Source organism: Coturnix japonica, chromosome 4 (assembly GCF_001577835.2).
Source record: "Coturnix japonica isolate 7356 chromosome 4, Coturnix japonica 2.1, whole genome shotgun sequence".
Lineage (NCBI taxonomy): Eukaryota > Metazoa > Chordata > Aves > Galliformes > Phasianidae > Coturnix > Coturnix japonica.
The window spans coordinates 80939399-80960060 of record NC_029519.1 but is presented as its reverse complement, the minus strand read 5'-3'; the positions used below and the strand labels follow the sequence as shown (position 1 = coordinate 80960060).

Sequence of the window (20662 nt, the reverse complement as noted above, 5' to 3'; positions counted from 1 at the left end):
CCATCTTGGATTCTCTTGTATTCTGCAAGCTAGGCAGGGTGGGAAGTTTTTTTCAGTGCTTTGTTAGATGTCTTGATGTATAGGATAGAAAAGAGTGTGTTGGACCTAATGAAGGCATGGTGCTAACACTGTCCCATTTTGCTGTTGTTAGCCTGGCATTAGGTCAAACTCAACATTGCTGGTCCAAAAAGCGACAGAGATAAATAAAAAACCACACAAATAAACCCAGTTTTCTCTTTGTTTCTCTACAGTGTGAATGGTGACCTTAAAATTGTCCTGGTCCCTGATGGACCAGAAATGTTGACATGCTTTTAGGACTGTTTGATTCAGTGGGCATAGTGGCTCCCTTGGAGAGCTTGCTGAACTTCATGTACTGATTCCTCTGCCTTTGAAAGCACTGCACTTACTTTGCTATTGGCAGGAGTGTACAAGGGGATGCTACGTGCTCTGCTTTAAGATCAGGCCTGCAGAGATAGAGGGTGCAGAGGGAACTACTGGGCTCCACTTGCCACTTCATTCCCTTAGCTATCCAGCAAAGGAGAACACAGACCACCAGCAGGTCCAAAAAATGCCAGCCATCTTTCTGCTGCTTTGGTGGTAGTGTCAGTGTTCAGTGATAGCCAGTGTCCAAATACAAAGCTTTAGTTAGTGCCTGGTAAAGCAGGGAAGGGCTGCTCCCTTTGTTACACAGCTGGATGGCTGAACCTGGGGAGTACTGGATATACCTATTGCTGAACAAGGCAGAAGCAGTCCTGGATCTGAATCATAGGATCATTAACATTGGAAAGGCTTCTCACCTTCAGTTTCACAAGCCTTCACTTCAATTACATCACTGAAGTTGCTACTGGCTAAGAACAGTTTAAACGTGAGAGAATTCACATGGGCTTTGTTAATGGGGTTGCTGGGGGTTGGAGCCTGATGATCCTTAAGGTTCCTTCCAACCCAAGCCATTCTATGATTCACCTTTCCTTCAGGTCTCACTCCAGCATGGTTTCTTTAGTTTCAAGGCAGTTATTCTCACTTCACAAGGGCTTCCAGCCCCAAGGTCTTCCAAAACCACTACTGGATGGGGTCATAGGAACTGGGAATAGTGGGGGATCACAGGAAGGCACATATACAGCTTTCTGCCCCAACAGAGAGGGGGAGGACTCAGGAGCCATTTCTGACAGTTGCTTCTTTAAGGGATTCCACAGCTGGGGATTGAACAGATCCTCCATAATCTGTTCCACTTTTTAACTTCCCATATAAACATTTTTCTTAATATCTAACTGAGTCTCCCTTGCCACACATTTACTCAAAATTACTTCTCATCATACATCCCACAACGGTGGAGATCTATTTATCACTATCTGCTTCTTGTTTACATATGCGAGTGTTTCTTCACAGCCATCTTCCTAAACTAAACAAATCCAGTTCTTTCAACCTTTCCTCACAAGTCAGGCCTGCAAAAACACTTGTAAATATCATTAAATTCCTCAGAGATCCCCTTCATCTTCCTGAACACATGTTGTCCAGCCAAAGAGCTGGACCTGAATTCCTGCTAAAGCCCACTGGAGTGGGGAAGATCCCTTCCAACACAATCCATTTAATGATTCTGTGATTCTATGATTCCATGATATGCATTTGTGTCCCAGAAGTTGTGTTTTCTTGTTTTCATGCTGCTCCATCTCGTTTTTCAGCCTTCAGCCCCTTCCCACCCCATGGCCACATCTCCCCTACTGCTGGACATCTCCCTCCTGTCCTCCTGTATTGCACCTCCCAGTGTTGCTTCTGCTTCTGTTCAGTGTCATCCTCCCGATTTCAAACACTGCCTCCAACAAACTGAGATCATTTTGAATTCCAGTCTTGTCCTGCTCATTGCTTGTGACCCCCTTCTTGTCTTCTGTCAGCCACAAATTACATAAATCTATTCTCTATACCATCATCGGAGTCATTATGAGAATATTGAACAGTGCCAGACTCAGAATAGACCCTAGAAGACCTTCTAGTCTGAAAATGTGCCATTTCTTTTTGAGCACAGTACTCACAAGCAGCCATTTTACCATGATTGCACAGGAGCCATTCTTATGGGTACATCACGTGGATGACTGCCAAATGCCAAAGTAAAATCGTAGTGTGTCACTCTTCTGACCATTCTTATTCACCCGGCTGGTCCACACTTCACCTCGTTCCTTCATCTGCTGCCATAAAAAGGACATTTCTTTGTCCTTGCCCACTCCTTTGGAACCACATTCTTGAGAAGGATTGGAAAGCTAAAAATTGTTGCTTTTCTGACACCTCTCGTAGTTGACATAGGCAGACTTAAGCTAAAATCTTATTGAACTAAGAAATAAGGTTCACCCTTGGTGGCAGTCCAGAGGTGGGTGAGGTTATGACTTGGGAGCATGGTAACTGAATGAATGAACCTGGTTGGAAAAATAAATAGATAAACTATAATAATAAAGAAGGCAAATCACAACAATACTGTGATGTCTTCAATACCAATGGGGAACAAGGAGTAGAAATGTGTGCTCTCAGATTCCAAGTGCTGCAGCCTGCAGAGATGCTCCTCTGTTCGTGAGACAGAAATTAAAAGGGCTTGGGCTATCATCTGCTAACACTGGGTATTGGTTTTAAAAATAGAAGCTACTGCAGTGTGCCTGCCCCCGGGAACAGTTGGAAAGAAGGACAAGCCCCTCGGATCCCAAAGAACTCAATAGGAATATTTAGAGAAAATATTTCCCTTTGCTTGCCAGGGGGATGTTTTCAAGACAATGACTGGAGACGTGTTTTCTTTTATGCTGTTAGCTGCCCTCTTGGGTCCTTGAAAATTGCCCTGACCGAGAAGATGTTGAGAGTCTGCATTTCCAATGCCCTTGACGGCAGCTATTGCTTGAGCGGAGTTCCCTCTGGGTTTTAACTTGCTCCTGAGGTTTTTGACAGGAAAGAGCAAGAGTCATTTGAAGGAAATGAGGACACTGCAATACGCATTGATGATATGCTGAAAGATGGTGGGGGCAGAGCAGCCAAAGAGGAAGACAACAAAAGAAATGTTTCTTGACCCTGAAGTGGATCACAGAAAAAGGGCATGGCAGGAGAAATCTAATTTAAAATCAGAAATGTGAGATATTTGGGGAAAAGTGTATACAGATTCTGGCCCAAGCCAGGCCATTGCAGGTAGATATGCTGCTTTAACAGATGATAAGAAAGATTTGCAGAGTTTGGAGTAAAAGGAGATTATGGTTCTTCTTCTTGGGCTCTTATGCAGAAGGACTCAAAATGAAACAGGCTCACCAGCCTGGGCAGGGAGTTCTGAAAAACTGAGAGAGAAGACAGCAAGCACCTGAGTTTTGTCACCTGGAGATGAACTGTATGGCCAGGAAATAACACTGCCACTGGAAGAAGGCTTGGGAGTAACATATCAATTCAAATCAGAACTGACTGTAATTAATAGCGTACTGTATGGGCACACAGATTAGTAGTGCCAAAAGTATTGCAGCCTGATGGTTTTTATTGAGTTTGTGCAGTCTCAAGACAGTTGCAGTGGCCACCAATGACACAGGGGTGAAGAAGTAAGAAAACCTGTCAACAGTTCCTACCTCAAAGAGGAAAAAACAGAGATGATGGCTCAGATATAGCGGACCTGCTGCAGTATGCAGTGTATGCTGAGACTACATTACAGAAGCACTGAATAACCTGAGCTGGAAGGGACCCACAAAGGTCACTGAGTCCAACTCCTGGCTCCACACAGAACCACCTAATAATTAAACCCTGTGTCTGGGGGTGTTGTTCAAACACTGCAGTAGCCTTTGTGCTATGAGCACGTCCTTGGGTAGCCTATCCCAGTGTCCACATTGGAGAATATTCTATTCGGGTATCTCGTAGGAAAAAGAAATAAACCTTTTATTTGGCAAATATGGGCTCTTAGAAACAAAAGTCCTACAGAAGTCCATACATATCAATTGAACACTGCAAGATTTCAAGGAGTTGGCAAACACCAGAACATTTAGTCAAATGATCTGAAGAAAAAGTGGAGTTAAGGGAGTTTAAAACTGCATGTATGTACTTACATGCGTGTGTAAAACTCTCGCAGGCTCTGAAGGAGATCTATATCTCACCCTGCTGGGCAGAAGGCAGCCTTAAAGGCACTCACTTGAATTACACTCAGAAAGCTGAGCGTCTGACTTATCCAAATCTGGGCTGAGAAGCTGATCTGATCTTGAGGCACGCAGAGAGATAAATAGATGGATGAAAATATATGGACAAAAATCAGATGAAAGCGGGAGAGTTCACTTTCTGCAAGCTCTGTAGTCAGTAACCCCTGAATGCTGTTTTAGTGGCAATTGACCGTAATTGAGAAAAAGTTCTATTTGCAGAAAGGGAGGACATAAAGTGTTTGTGTTCAGGTTAATCTAGGAAAGACAATGAAAACACTTCAACAGCATGTTATCTTCTGCATGTAATTTGTGTGAGGGAGACTATTGTAAACAACCATCGCATTGCTGATGTCACTTTGATTAAAATATCCTTCAGCTCTCCTAGCTCTCCCATGTGTAGGCCAATGTTTGTCTTTGATAGTCTCTATTTTCAGGGAAGCTTCAGGTTGGATATTAGGCACAATTTCTTCTCAGAAAGCAGTCAGGTACTGGCACAGCTGCCCAGGAACCCATGGAGATGTGGCACTGTGGGATGTGGTCAGTGGGCATGGTGGGATGGGTTGGGGTTGGGGATCTTAGAAGTCTGCTGTAACCACACCTCCCTTAGAGAAGCATCTTGTCAGGACTGTTGCTTTCATCTTTGCACAAGAGAGCTCTGACCCGTCACACACTCTTCTCCTCAAGGATGTCAAAGGAGAAGAGAAAATCTCACGGTGCAGGACAAGGCAAATGGAAGTCACCTGCATGTGGAGGTTTACAGGCGGTTGCTTTCCTTTTTAGATCACTTTATCCGAATGCAGTGCCAATTGAGGTGATAATGACTCCACTTTCAACGGCAGCTTTCACTGGAGGTATTTTGATATGCCAGTAAGAGTTACTTTAAAATGCCAGCAATAAATACACATACAAAGCAATACACTTAGTGCCTCAGCTCTCAAGTCCATGTATGTTCCCATCAGCTGCATTTTTTGACTGAATAAATGCTAGGTATGAGCAATACTCTCTAAATTTCCCTCGCGGTGCCATGTCTCCAAGAAAATATGCAATGAATTCTTCTCTTCAAGACGGGATGCCAACGATGCCTCCCTGGGATCAGAGTAATAGGAAGAATAAAGATAATTCTGGCTAATTCTGGCTAAAGATAATTCTGATTCTTGATGTTCTTCACGAGTCACTTTCTTTGGGATGTGCTTTCAACAGGACAAATATCAGCCTTGAAGTCGTGCAATGAAAGGTCTTGTTCACCTTCATATTTTGGGTGAATATTCATCTTGTCACCTAAATCAGGTATCAATATCTCTGAGCCATGCCCAGCATATTGGGAGACCTCTGGATGAGGAATGTGACAGTCAGAAAGAGAAAAGAAGCACAGGAGACAAACTGGTGTTCACATCCTTCAAGCCTCCATTTCTGGTGAGATGGATGAATCTTACTTAGGTCAGGTACACGACTCTTTGCAACCAGGTCATGCACTGAGCATGATGGTTTGATTTGCATCTTTGTTTTGTAAAAACATTGTTTATAGCTGAGTCGGTGATTAGTCTGGCTGAGTCAACTGTGTAGGATGGGGCTTTCCAGAGGCATCTTTGCAAAACAAAGGCTGAGGTCTTGTCAGAAAGGATGTGCTAGTGTAGGGGAATAATGATAACTAGGGAGGCTTCACTCCAAGTTATCATGAGAGTTTTCAGGAAGAATTTTTTTCTCCTTCAGGGTAATGAAAGCATGATGTGACTTCAGCAGACTACAGACATCCAGAGGGCTAAGGGCTTTCTTCCAGCCTTAGAGTTTGCAGACACAATCTGGCAACTAATGTCCCAGCTCACGGTTGGTTTGCTGCTGTTGTTGTTTTGTTTTGTTTCTGTTCTTTCTCCCAGTCAAATTCTACTCATTGACTTGGTGAGTGACAAATAAATTGCTTCACCTTTCCAGCCTTCAGCAGATTCATAGTGACACTTGCCTCCTGGTAAATGGATAAGAGAGCTACGAATGAGAAAGACTATCAAAGACAAATGTGGGATGGTTGAGTTCATTTCCAAATATTCATGACTAAAACCCAACTCACCATTCCCTCCTTGAGTGATTCTTGCTTCCAAGATAGTCAACACATTTCAGTCTCACTTTGCAGCCTTAGGGAGTCCCCACGGGGCAGAGAATAACCCAACAGTACCATGTCCTCATCATCAGACTTGTGCAGATCCATCATGTGAAGTGGTGGGTAGGATGGCTTGCTTAATAAATTCCCTGCCATCATGTCTATAGTTTCAGGCTTTTCTGAAGGTGTCAAGGTGAGATGTATTTTACAACAGGAAGACAATGCGGATGAATGAGGTTTCTTTTAGTTTTGACTCTGTTCAGTGAGTAAATTATCTTCTACCTGGATCAACTATTAAAGGAGAAGGCACCACTTAGTGAATGTTATCACATTTATGCCTATTTCCCAAGTGCCTTTAAAGTCCTGTTTGAATGCCTCTAGCCAATATTGATAACAACTGCTAACAACCTTGGGAGAAACGTCAGAGATTTAGGTACAAAGAGTCAGCTGAGTGCATTTTAATGCCTGATGGAGACACAAAGCTTATTGCTGGCTCAAACTTTCTGGCATTGCTTTGGTAGTTTCAAACATTACATTCCTGAGGTGTTCCCAGCAAATTCCCTATACTATATATTATATATATTCCTAACACTGACCAGAAAGATCTCCTAGCAAAAGAAGATCATTTTGCATTGGGGGATTTCATTCTGTGTATGTAATGTTTGTAAACCCATCCAATTCCACAGGGAGTTGATAGTAATGAATGCTGACATCTTCCCTGCATGAGCTGCTCTGATCTAATTCAGAAAAACAGAATCCCAACAGGCTTTGCAGGGCACTGTGAAATCTGGATGACAGCTGTGAGTTCTGGACAAGGCATGGGGGATCTCCTGGTGGGGCTTTTCTCTGACAGATCTAGTGGAAGAACCATCAGCATCTCCAGTTCAGGCATGATATAGTGCTTTTGTCCTGCGACACGAGGCCAAATAAGTGCACAAAAGAGAAATGCAGACAGCCAAATCCCAGTGGCATTTCCACTCTGACATGCCCCATGCACTCCTGGGTTCCCCAAATCAGGCCCTTGGAGAGAGGGACACCTGAGATCCTCAGCTTCTTCCCCTCGTGGATAATATCTAAGGTATGCAGGTAGTGAGATGTGCCTCCATGTGCTTGCAGGGAAGGCAGCTCTCTGCACATTCTGCAGCTATTTCAACTGTAGATGGGAAATTAATTCTGCTTATGGAGGCTTGCTGCTTACGTGACACTGAGCACTTGACTGTAAACTCTGGGTATGGAAACATAGTCTAAACAAGGTTAAAGAGTGACTGCCAGTGTTAGTCACCTGTGCCCATCAGTGCATCATTATTGGTTCATGAATACATGGGAAATATTATGACTATTTCTTCTGGACTCCCCATCATTTCTTGCTCCAGGAAATAATGTGTGTAACAACTTATTTCCAACAGCTCTGTGTAAGCAGAAAGTTGTTGGTTATCAAGCAGTTGCCTATTACCAAGCACCAGCCTCTGTGCTGCAGGTTTAATTCCAAGCAACCTGTTAAGATGACCTGATGATGATCATTTATCACTGATGAACACAGTGGGATGGTCAGGTGCCCATTATACACCCAATATAGGTGCAGATGTCTCTCACATTAGCACAGGTGGAAGAACACATCCCAAGCAACCCTCTCATCCCCAGTCACTTACATGGTGTGGGCTGGAAGACTGAACCAGCATGATAAAAGCCAGTTAGTTCTACAGGAGGAGCAAGGCTGGTAGGGGGTCAGCTTGTCACAGCAGAAGACCCCTGGAATATGGCAGGGAAAAGATGTGGCAAAGCAAGAGTGTGCCCATAACAAAGAGGATGAGTGAAAACAGGGGATTCAGCCTGAGCAGGAGCTTTCCGTGCAATACTCATGCTCATTGTGCAAGATTTGGCAGGCCTGAGTTGGGAAGAACTACGTAAAAGATGTCCAACTAACCTAAATGGGCCATAAACCACTTCTGCTGCTCTACTAGAGATTTCAGATGGCTCTTCTCCTCTAAGCAACAAACCATGCAAAATACAAAATATATATATATATATATAAATGATCTGGAGTCAACATCTTGTCAGGGAAATAATAACAGTGTTCATCACTTCTTAGAACTGTGCATGGATTTGCACCTAAAATATCCAAAACCTGGAAGGGACAGGGAGGTGTGCCAAAGCTGTAGGCTGAACAGCATCATGAATTATAAGATCATTCAGGTTGGAAAAGGCCTCTGAGATCCCCAAGTCCAACCCCAACCCATCCCACTGTGCCCACTGCCCACGGCCCTCAATGCCACATCTCTATCTTCTTGATAGACACCTCTAGAGATGGTGACCTCACCACTCACTCCTTGGGCAGCTGTGCCAGTGCCTGACCACTCTTTCCAAGAAGAAATGTTTCCTAACATCCAGCCTGGCTTCCTCCTGGTGCATGACTGGAGGCCATTACCTCTGGTGTAATGTGATGTGGTGCCTCCTAAAGCATCTACAACCCAGATCCTGCTGCAGGAAGGATCAGAAAGTCAGAGTGCAGAGTCCAGAGTTGTTGCATGGTCATACAAAAGGATTTATATGCTGTTTCCGAGCTGGCATGAAGTGTCACCTTCACACTTCTGTATGCCAGACACAGCTGCATTTCCACGGTGAAGGAAACGTTTTCCTTGGAGGAGAGTCAGGTCTCCACGTCCATCCAAATGCATTTTGAGATGAAGAGCCATATTTTTCTCTTAGCCCTGCAGGTTAGGAGTGCCTTTGTGTCAGTGTCACCGAGGTAAGCGAGAGTCGAAACAGATGTGCTGCACGGCTACAAACAGGATGGGAAAATAAACTCATTACCCCATCTGCCCACCGTAAACAGCGTGAAATTAGCAGCAAGCGAGGAATAAAAATCCAGACAAATGGGCTTTTAAAGAGAGCAGAGGGAGATGGAAGTTGCATTATTAGAAAAGCAGAGGCACAAAACTCCCAAGCCACACACATATCCCCACCCCCACTGAGCTGCTGGGGACAGATGTGGAGGAAATTCCCACAGCAGAGCATCCGTAAAGTGATATTTTTGAAGGTGAAGACATAAAGAATCGTAGAATGGCCTGGGTTGAAAAGGACCTCAAAGATCATCCAGTTTCAACCCCCCTGCTATGTGCAGGGTCGCCAACCACCAGACCAGGCTGCCCAGAGCCACATCCAGCCTGGATGCTGGAACGGCTGCTGTGTGAATGGGATAGCAGACCTGATGCTGCTCTCTCCCTGCCTGTTAGGAAGCATCATCTATTTTATAGATCTCAGGGTTGTTGTTTTTTTGTTCCCCGAGAGGCGCTCTCTTAATGTTGCATAAAATTACTCTCTCAAGGGTAGCGCGAGGAGGAGAACGCAGCCTCAGTTATGTTGCCTCAGTTGCAAAGACATTGCTACCAATAAAAACCCCTGAATGATTTGGATTTTAAGTGACATGAATGGGTCATTTGTGACGCTCCAGTTAAGGTTGCTTCAAACACCTCTGCCATAAACTCTGCACGAGGGTGTCTGATGCTCTGAGATCGGGTTGTAAATATTCACCCCCAGCCTTTGTTCTATGTAGCGAGCAAGGGTATATTTACTTAACATTTTTGCAGGGAAATTTCTCAAATGGTCAATCTCCTTGATTTATTCAGCGAGAACCCAAGGTGTTTTATGGCTTTTACGGGCTGGCTGTGTTTATAACTATCCTGGGGAGTATCTTCTGCCATTCACGTAGAGGAGTGGGGGAAGGAGGGCTGTAATTTCTATTTTAACTTACTTTTCCAGCAGCTGACATGACACTGACAAAGTCATCTCCTCTAAAATAAAACCTGCCGTGCTTTATTGGAGGCCAGAGGAGATCTTTGGAGAGAGCTGGGGCAAAATTAAGTCAAGTGCTTTTTTTCCCCAACCGATTCTGTAAAGAAAGATTGTGCATGGAAAATGCAGCAGCGTCTGAAGGCAGAGACTACAGCTCCAGCTCACTTCATGGATCTCAGAGAAATTGCAGACCGAATGATATTTCAAGGAAACTGGTTCCTTGTGTTCTGAGTTCTTCAAGATATGACAGCCCAAGGCAGAGTTTTCTGTGTGTTGGAAATAATTCCTCTCTCCACATTTGGCAGATCCAAGCAAGCCTTGAGTGCTAAATAAACCAGGTCTATGAATAAATCAGAGGAAGGGGGAACTCAAACTTGAGGTGTTGTGCGATTTGAGATAACTGAAAGCCTGACGTTGGCCATGAGGCACTTTGAAATAGTCTGGAGTTTGATGAAAGGTTTTACGTTTGAGATGCCATTGGGGTGTTTCAGGAGAAACCTCCTGGTGGGTTCACCCAAAGTTTGTAATAAACGTAATTGAAATATCTGAACTCCAGCTGCTACCTTCAACTCTAATCAGAAAGAGCGACAGAAGCAGCTCCTTCTAAGCAAACACCCTGTGACTGTCAAGGGAGGAGGGATGGGGGGAATGGATGCAATAGGCTCAACATGCAGGGGGAGAGTAGCAAAGGCAGGAGCAGAAATTTAGGGCCTGGAAGGTAGCAGGTGGAAGGAGGACAAAAGAAGTCTGGATAAATAATGGACTCTTGGAGGGAGGGGAGATCTGATGAAGCCCTTGGAGATGGGAATGGTCGACCCATATTTTTCCTTGGAGAGACTTTTGTAATGTTGTCCGAGTTGGTTCTCACTCTGTAAGGGTTCAAAAATGAGAAGATTCCCTCCAGCTTATCTACCCTATGAAGCTGTAATGTGTTCCCATCTGAAGGGAGACAAGAACTGTTGGGAACAAGGAGTTCCTCTGGGAATTGTTTGAGAAGTCCTCCTTCAAGGTCATGGCAGCAGTTTCTGTTTTTATAGTACAGCAAAATCAGAAATTACATTGTAGACATGGAGACTGAACCTTCCCTCTCATAAACCAGGCTTCCATCTTCACCACCCCCACAAGTCGTGGTGCAGCCATCCTTGACCTCTATCAATGTGCTCCAGAGCTCTACACCAACTGGAAGGAGCACAATTCTCCTGTTTTCTCTCCACCATACTCCTCATAGCCCTGGCACGCCATTGCACAGATCCCATCCCCTGGAGTCATTCTGGATGTGTCCATCCTGCTGTAGAGAGTAAGAGAGTTTAGTAGCATTGCCATGGTCTGCTCCAGGCCATGGGGATACGGCATCATCAAACCTTTCTGGGGATGTTTAATTTATTGGTGTGTGTGTAGCAATGATTCCTTCCTCCAGTGCTTTTCTCTGTCCTCACAGCATGGGGAACAGAGCATTTAGTATTTTCACAAGTAACTCTGAGGGGAATTTGTAGGCATTTGGTAGAAGGCAAGACAAAACAGTGGGAATCCTGGGGAGGTGGTGACAGCAAACAAGGGGCCAGCTAACTCCTGGGACACACGTGGGCTGGCTCCATGTCAGAATGCACCACACAAAGCAACTCAGAGCTTCAGGGGAAGTGTGAGCAAGATTAAATTGTGTGCAAGAAGAGAATAGAGGGTCCAACAAGATTGGGCTTGTGTTAATGCCAGTTAACAGAGATGAGATTGATAAAGAAGTGAGGGGTTGAAGGCCTTGGAAGGCTTCCTATGCTTCAAATAGGATAGGACAAGCATGTACAATCTGACTTACAGGTTGACCCCATTTGGGGCCACTCTCTCAAGTCAGGAAGACCCTGGTCTCAAGGATGGAGGTGGTTTCTCCTTCTGGCTCCTCAACTTTTCTGAAGGAGTGGTTAGGCACTAAAATGGGCTGCCCAGGGAGGTGGTGGAGTCACCGACCCTGGAGATGTTCAAGGAACATTTGGACGTTGTGATGAGAGACATGTTTCAGTGAGAATTGTTGGTATTGGGTGGATGGTTTGACTGGGTGATCCTGTGAGTCTTTTCCAACCTTGGTGATTCTAGGATTCTATGATTCTGTGAGAGGTGTAGGAGGCGGAGGGCTCTTCATCAGCTGGAGCATTTCAGCCTCATAATCGTGCAATTCTTGAGTAGGAGTGGTGAGCCCGGATATTTAAATCCTCCCACCCTGGGGATAGATCTGCCTGCTTAAGAACCTAAGAAGCAAGGCGTTTGTGGTTGATTTCCACCTTCATATGTGAAGGTGGGCATCCCAGCCTGGTCCAACTCATTTCCCACCCAGGGTTGCTCCATCAGCCTCACAGCCCTCCTCTGGTTTTCTTGCAGAAGGTATGGCGGAAGCTGTCAGCTCAAGCAGGGACTGCCTTCAGGCAGGTGAGTCCTGCACCAACGACCCCATCTGCAGCTCCAAATTCAGGACCCTCCGGCAATGCATCGCAGGTAACGGAGCCAACAAGCTGGGCCCTGATGCCAAGAACCAGTGCCGGAGCACAGTGAATGCCCTGCTCTCCAGCCAGCTCTATGGCTGCAAGTGCAAGCGAGGCATGAAAAAGGAGAAGCACTGCTTGAGTGTCTACTGGAGCATCCACCACACGCTGATGGAAGGTCAGTTGGGTACGGTGCTCTTTCCTTATGGTCATCCCAAAAGCTAAGTCCCTCTATAGAGGTCCCCAACCCAAAAGTCAATGCTATGGAGGTCATACATATCATATCCTGTTCTATCTCAGAACCTACGATGCCCCACTGTATTGGCATTTTTAGAGAAGATGTCTTGAAAGATTGAGACACTTCCCTTCTTTTTGTATGCTGGCTTCTTCTTCACGATGTTCCCAGTATACTTTGAGATATTCTCTGGGGAAATGCATGGTATGTTTTGTGTGTAAATAGAAGTATGCTAGCCAAGCCCCGAAGCTGCATATTTTACAGAAGCACTGCGCAAAGTTTGTGCACTGAAGAAAAAAATGGTATAAATTTTAAACAAATCACTCTCTTGGAGGATCTCAAGTGCACGGGTGTCTTTGGGTTAGTGAAGATTTGGGGCTGGTGACATCAAGTTGGAATTTAAAGTGTTCCTAGAGCCAGTGTTTAGTAAGTTTGGATTTTGACGTTTTTTAAGAGTCATCATAAAATTGCACCTCTGTGGCCATAACTCTTCGTTGTCAGGCCGGTTAGTATTTTATGCACCATGAAAATTAAAATGGGGAATAAAACAGAACCTTTCAACCATAGGCTGAGAAATAGATTAATAAAACACTGCTGGCTGAAAGCTGGAAGGAAAGGTGCAGGGGTGATAGGCCAAAAGGCCAAGCAAAACAAAGAGGATGGGGACCATAAACCACCAGCGTGCCAGAATGGGAACTGCTTGATCAAGTTCTCAGAAAGCTTTCAAGTAGTGAAATTTGTGGCTCTGGGCAGCCTGGTCCGGTGGCTGGAGATCCTGCACATAGCAGGGGGGTTGAAACTGGATGATTATTGTGGTCCTTTTTAACTCAGGGCAGTCTGTGATTCCCCCTAATTACCAAGTGAAGAGTGTGGAGAAGAGCAGAAGGCTTGAGTAAAAAGTGGGCTGGAGCAGTGTGGATGCCAGGAGAATTTCCACTGCTGGAAGAGCAAGGAGAGGATGGCAGAGAGAACTGGGAGTGGACAGAGGCCAGATGTGTATCTCCATGTGGATGCTGGCCAGGTTGGGTGGGATGTTGGTCCAGCAGCTTGGGACCTCCTTTTGTGGATAGGTTATTGAAGAGGCTGCCCTATTTCTTTGCTGTCATGCTGCATTTGTGCAAGCATCAAGCTCACTTGCATTGCAGATTCACACTCTCAAGCCCTTGATTTCCTTACCTTAATTTCCTGGGGGAAATAAATTTCATAACAGTCACATGTTTCAGAGTCCTTACATGTGTTTAATTGACTGAGAAAGGAAGCCAATCTACGTGCTCCTTGTAGAGCTTTGTCTTTCAGTCATACGTACCCAGGAGGCTGTAAAAAGCTTCCTAGAAGCCCTCTTATAAAATCAATTGTGGAAGTGTGTGCTCGGGGAATTTATAAAGCGTACTATTTACTCAGCTTCTCTTGTGTGCGCCTGTGTTTAGCCACCTTCCCATTTGGAGACACAATAACATGATGACAACCCGATAACAATTCTCTGATAAGGTGCTATATCACCAGGACATAAAACTGCTATGCTGGAACATACAAATGGGCCCCTCTCCAGTCAGTAACGATGCAAGATATTTCAATGAAGGTGTAAAGCTGCCTTGTAATGCACCTGTGGTAATTGCACAGTGCTGTGTACCCTGGGAGCCATTTCTTCCTGACCGCAGCTGGTGATCAGCATATGCCCAGAGCAAGAGGTTTGATAGTCCTTTTATCCCAGCCAGTACATCTGCTGCTGCTGTCCATATCCATCTAAATGTCTAATAAAAAAAAAAAGGGTACTGAGCTGTTTGCTTCAATAATATTCTCTAGTATCTATCAGGGTGACGGGGCATTACAGACCATTGAACGGATGAAAGGGAAGCACCGATTGAATAAAATTAGCTTCCCAGCGACTTAAAAATGAAGAGGAGAAGTGTCTGCGGGAGTCGAGGGTCATTAGCTCAGTGCCAAGTAAGAGAGGACTGCTGGCAAGAAGAGAAGAGGTGTTAATAAATATGAAAATGAAATGTTGCCCTACTTGCATCCTAGAAAGAGATGAGGACCACTGAACAGAGGAGGGGTATATAAGAAGTAGGAATGGTGTTGGAAATACAGTTCATGTAGGCAATAGGAGAAGAGGTGATTGCCCAAGTTGTGCCAAGGAGGGTCAGGTTGTGTGTTGGAAAGGGGCCCAGGACTTGAGCTGTATGGAGATACAACTCAACAGTTCTCTGAGGGGTTGAACTATTCCATAGTTACGATATATTTTTAAAACCCAGTTGCATTCTATTATCTTCTCTAAAGATACGGTCACAACGGTTGCTGTGACCTTGGCAATCAGTTTACTTAAGACCTTTAGAGCACAGTTAGTTATTCTTGGATCAACCAAGCCAACATATGCTGCAACCATTGAGCCTTATACATCCCAGGCTCTTCTGCTGCCTTCTCACCAGATGCTCTTTTCACACCAGGTATGAACGTTCTGGAGAGTTCTCCTTATGAGCCATTCGTCAGGGGTTTTGATTACGTCCGGCTGGCCTCCATCACTGCAGGTAGGTGGCTGAGAAGATGCTCTTACACTAGCTGGGTCAAAGTGGGAGAACTGGCTGTCAAGTGCTAGGGAGGAGGCAGTCCTTCATAGTCTCTCATAGCCTCTTTACAAAGCATTAAATGGTTAAAGACTTGAAACCATTTTTTTTTTCAGGGACCTTCCTACAAGTCCTGGGCCAAGCTCTAGGTAGAAGAATATGTCCCTTGAAGAAACACTTGCAGTTTTTATTGTTTGTCTTTTAAAAGCCCATTCTGAAGGGCTGGGGCTGAGGGGCAAAGTAGGAAGGCCTCTTGTGATAAGCCATCATCCGTGGGCTGATTCTCCATAGCAGGTGGATCACCTGTGCAATGCAGAAACCCTGGTGAGCACTGGATGGCTGCTTGCCATTAGGGACTAGAAGGTGCTTCCTCATCAATCACAGGGTCAGACACCCCAAAGGCAAAAAGGTCAGGAGTCCAACCTTCTGGCTTGATCCCAATCACAACCTTTAACCTAACGCCCTGAGGTCAGCCTGCGGACTCAGGCTCGTGTTCTGCTCTGTGTCACGTAATCCCCTTAATAACACAAGCAAAGCTGCCTTACCTTTTAACCCCCTTGAGGGCTTGAATCTTTAGCTCAGCAGCTAAAATGTCAGTGCTGTAGCTTTTAGCCATCTGTCACCAATGTCAACACAACTTGCACCAAAATCATGGGGAAGCTTTACCAACAGTGATTTTTGTTACTAGAATACCCACCTGGAAGCAGGTGATTTGCTCCACTTGTGTTTCTGGAAGATGTGCTGAAGCAGCAGTCAGCTCTTCCTGAGTGTGAACCTGGCTCTGGGGTGGAGGACACAGCTGGAGTGCACACAAGCAAGCAGGGAGCAGCACATCCCTGCAGCTGATGGATGGCTGCAGTCCCCTCGACAGCGAGGCACTTGTTAGGTGAAAATGTCCAGGAGCAAATTAACCCATCAGCCCTTGACAATCTGACCAGCAAAGGGAAGGGAGATGCTCCCTGACCTCACATCTTCTTATTGACTCCACTTGACTGATTTGAGCATGCAAAAGTGAAGCATGCACAAAGCTGTTTGCCAGGTCATGGCCTTCTTCACAAGAGTTTTTTCCCTTTCTGTTTTTTTCTAGAAGCCCTACGGGGCTCTTCAGAGCACAGCAAAATCCATCCAGGAATGGGGATTTTTATGCATGATTAACACACAGACAGGTTTTTAAAGCAGATTGAAACTGGTTGGGTAGCAAAGCCAATGAGCCTGGAGCAGCAGGGATACATAGCAAAGGACTCAGAATCCATTGAGACACACGATGCTTTTTGGTTTAAATTTTTCTTCCCTATTTATATATCAGAACAGTCCATAACGCAGCACATGGCCTGTCACACTGTGCCTGTCCAGTGCATGGAATTATAGGATCGGCATCACCAAAGGATCCTCTTACAAATACACCCCAAAAGTTCCCAAGAACTGGTTGAAATGTAAGACATTCCCATGATACTGTGCCAAGTCAGAGTGACAGACGTCTTTAATCTGGTTTTACAAGAACAGTATATGGCCAGCATTAAAAATATAGAAGCAGAATGATACCCCTCCACTCTAATCATAATAGTGAATGTTAAAAGTCCTCCACTGTTGTGTGTGAGCAGGAGAACAGTTAGCGTGTTCCCTGTGATTCATTAGCTGATTGGGTAATGAAACCCTTCCAAGTAACATTCCTACACATTTTCTGACAGCTGCCCAGTGTAAAATGATGCTCTGAACAATATTTATCTCCGGGCATTTTTAAAGAGAAGCACTTATCTTGTAGAAATGCACCGAGCAAAAATGCCATCCATTGTAAAATAACTGAGAAACTCGAAATTCATCTTGTAGTAAACAGCAGAGACAAAACGAAGGGGAAAATAAACAGCTCAGAGATGGAGCATCTGACAATGGCTGCAAAAATAAAGGAGGGCAGCCAGTTTTGAAGTGCTCAGAGTGACTGTCAATGCTTCAGCACTTGTCATGGTGACTGGATGGTTCAAAGACAGGGCTTGAATTTGCAGCAGAAATTCTTTTATTCTGGGGATATTTTCCTCTGCGAAAAAGAATCTTCTCTGCTGGGGAAAATATTCTTCTAAGTGTGCTTCAGGTAATGGGCTTAATTCAGAGAGATGAAGAATGTATTCAAATTCATTTCTCTAGCATGTGGAGGAGCCTCTTCTTATCTCTCACATCGGCGAGGGCTATGTACCTCAACAGATTCCTACTGGTAACTCTGTGGCATTCTTCCTGACACAAAGAGACCTCCATCCACCTTTGAAATAGTTCCAGGATCTATCTGTACCTTTAGAGGCCTGAAGGAACTCACTACACAGGGAAAAGAAGTTGTGGTGTAAGGGTCTGAGCAGATGAGATGTGCCAGGAGAACTGGCTTGGCCATTGACTCGGTGTTTGATCTTGAGCAAAAGAAAGTCCATTGGAACAGATCCCATCACTCTGGTGATGGTTTTATGTTGATGTGTCTTCTAATGGCTGCTGCCTCACCAGGCCCAGGTGTGGTAAATTCACGATGATATATGCCTGGGTTAGAGCAAAGATGCCCAAGGTAGAGCAAAGTCTCATTTTATTAAACACAGGAATGAGGTAGAGCAGGTTCTGGGGTGCAAGGTTTGTTGTGTGGCCATGGCACCTCTCAGGAAAAGGGGATTTGGCTCAATTGTGACATAGAGCAGATGTGGACTCCATATGGCCACCACCTTCCTGGAGCCAGTGTTGGGTTGGGTTGGGAGGAAGGTCTTAAAACGGGGTGCTGCTCCCCATGAGATGTGAGCCCTAAACCCCATCACCATCTTACACCAACCCACAGGGTCTGAGAACGAGGTGACCCAAGTGAACCGCTGCCTGGATGCCGCCAAAGCCTGCAACGTGGATGAGATGTGCCAACGACTGCGGACGGAATACGTCTCCTTCTGCATCCGGCGCCTGGCTCGGGCCGACACCTGCAACCGCTCCAAGTGCCATAAGGCTTTACGCAAGTTCTTTGACCGCGTGCCACCCGAATACACCCACGAGCTGCTGTTCTGCCCCTGTGAAGACACAGCCTGTGCTGAACGCCGGCGGCAGACCATCGTTCCAGCCTGCTCCTATGAGTCCAAAGAGAAACCCAACTGCTTGGCACCGCTGGATTCTTGCCGTGAGAATTATGTCTGTAGGTACGTGTGTGTGGTGGGGTGGGTGACATGGAGAGACAGCACCCAACCGAGCCTGGGGTTCTTCAAATGGGGACAGCCCAATGCCCAGAGCTGTGTACCCTCTGATGGAGTGTGCCTATCTCATCATTTCCCCAAGGGAATGGCAGGGAGATGTGTCAGGTGGGATTTAGGGAAAAGCGTACTCCTGATTTATTTTTCCCTCAACTGCACTTTTTTCACCCCTCTGTTTCTCAAAAAGGCTTTGATAATCCAGAAGCTAGGACAAGGGGGAATGGTTTTAAACTGAGACAGGGGAGGTTTAGGTTGGATCTTAGGAGGAAGCTTTTCACTCAGAGGGTGGTGATGCACTGGAACAGGTTGCCCAAGGAGGCTGTGGATGCCCCATCCCTGCAGGCATTCAAGGCCAGGCTGGATGTGGCTCTGGGCAGCCTGGGCTGCTGGTTGGTGACCCTGCACATAGCAGGGGGTTGGAACCAGATGATCATTGTGGTCCTTTTCAACCCAGGCTGTTTTATGATTCTATGCAGTGATGCTCCCAGCTCTACGTCCCATGTGCATGTCTTGCCATGAGCAGACAGCCAGAGGAGAGCAGCAGAGCAAGGCCAGTGTAGGACATATCTCCCAGAACTGTTCCAGGCTCTAATTATTCTGGGCTTTGGGGCTTCCTGAACTGAACACCTCCAGCAGGTCATCCTTAAAGTGCATTAAAAAATTGTCTTTTCCTATGAGAAGGTGAAGGATCCTGCATATAGTGCACATCCTCTTGGAAGGGTATCCTGGCATTAATGCACCCAGAAATACTAATAACAGAAAAACAGATACAGAACTGATGCTGACCCCAAAAGATGCAAAGTCCTCAAGTCCCACCAGTTCTTGCTTGAAAATTCCCCCCAGGTATGCAGAGAATCAAATCAGATGGGAACTGCCCTCTCCTTAACAAGACAAGTGGACCCAGAGGGGAAGAGGAGGTTCAAAGGGGAAAGTGCTGCTTCCCAGGAGGCTGGAAACCATTTCCCACAAGCAGCACAGCTGTTAATTGTCTGGTTCCTTGGTCTCTGAATGTATAATATAGAACAACCTCCAGAGACATGGCAGGAGCAGGGGGTGGAAGTGTGACCTGGTCAAAGCCAGCATTGCAGAAAGCAAAAGGTGAGCCAGGAACAAATAATGACACTTTGAAGAAGTAAAATACCCCAGGGCAAACCCTGCAGCAATGCCAAGTCCTCCTATTAGTCATAACCCCCTTCAGCTTCGCAGACTGGAGGTGTGGGCTCTACTAACAGGTGTAGTATAAAAATTGCTATTGATTCCTCCCTCCCTCAAATAATACAACCATTTGGTAAGCATAGCTTGCCCAGCCACAGCACAGGAGAGAGAGGTTGATGTGATGGTTGCTGGCTGCTTGTCTAGATGTATCTGTATATCCAGTGGTCCTATGTCCCATGTGAGAGACCCATGTGGATGACTTAAATACCCTGCCATGTCCAACTGCCACCAGACATGCCAGCAATTGTCCCATTCCTAAAGAATTAGGTATCAAATATCCATTTGGCAGCATGATTTACTGAGTTTATCCAACCAAGGTAGTAGGGTAGCCACATGCAAAGAGCTATCTGGCATGTCTGAAAGATTCCCCTATTTCCCTGCATGGAGCATCTCAACAAGCCCAGAGATGGGTCTCAAAACCACTTTGTGCTGAGAGATTTGATGCTTTCAGCCTAACCATACAAAAGCTGAGGCACAACAGTGGTCAAAGCACTGTGGCATGTACCTCTCACTCCACAGACTCCACAGAGTCCAATCTTCTGAGAATGAGTGCCGGTAGCAGAGGAGATGGCAACAGCCATGGCGATGGTTAGAGCATATCAGAGCCTTTGGGCATTGCCCTTAAACTGAAGATATCCTCAACGACATTTAGAGCATAATCTGTGAAGAGAGAGAAAGCAGACCAGAGTGATTCTCTCTTTCAGCAATTCAGTCCAAAAATGAAGGCTTAGGTCTCTAGGGAAGATTAGTACTCTGGAGTCAGATAGCAGCAATAGAGAATGAATTATTCTGCCGTCTGCAACAGCTCCTCCTTTGAAAATCAGCTTTGCACATCAGAAAACAAACATTTATTCCAAGATTGCACCTTTCTTGCAGTCCCAGAGGATGCTTGTACAACATGACCTACAGCACCTCTCCACATCTCCTCTCAGGGTGATTGAACTCACTTCTGGCTTTGCTGGA

At 45.5% G+C, this 20662-nt stretch overlaps 1 protein-coding gene across 3 annotated transcripts in view; it reads left to right on the top strand.

Moving 5' to 3' along the window:
* The window catches only part of GFRA4 (GDNF family receptor alpha 4), a 63659-nt gene that overhangs the window by 36509 nt on the left and 6488 nt on the right, over nt 1-20662 (top strand). For 2 of the 3 annotated variants that reach the window (XM_032444607.1, XM_032444608.1), the window contains exons 2-4: nt 12388-12675; nt 15168-15248; nt 18088-18433. In XM_032444607.1, the coding sequence (XP_032300498.1) occupies nt 12388-12675; nt 15168-15248; nt 18088-18433 (715 nt within the window). The remainder of the gene's footprint in view (nt 1-12387; nt 12676-15167; nt 15249-18087; nt 18434-20662) is intronic. The other variant, XM_015863040.2, reaches the window with a different exon arrangement.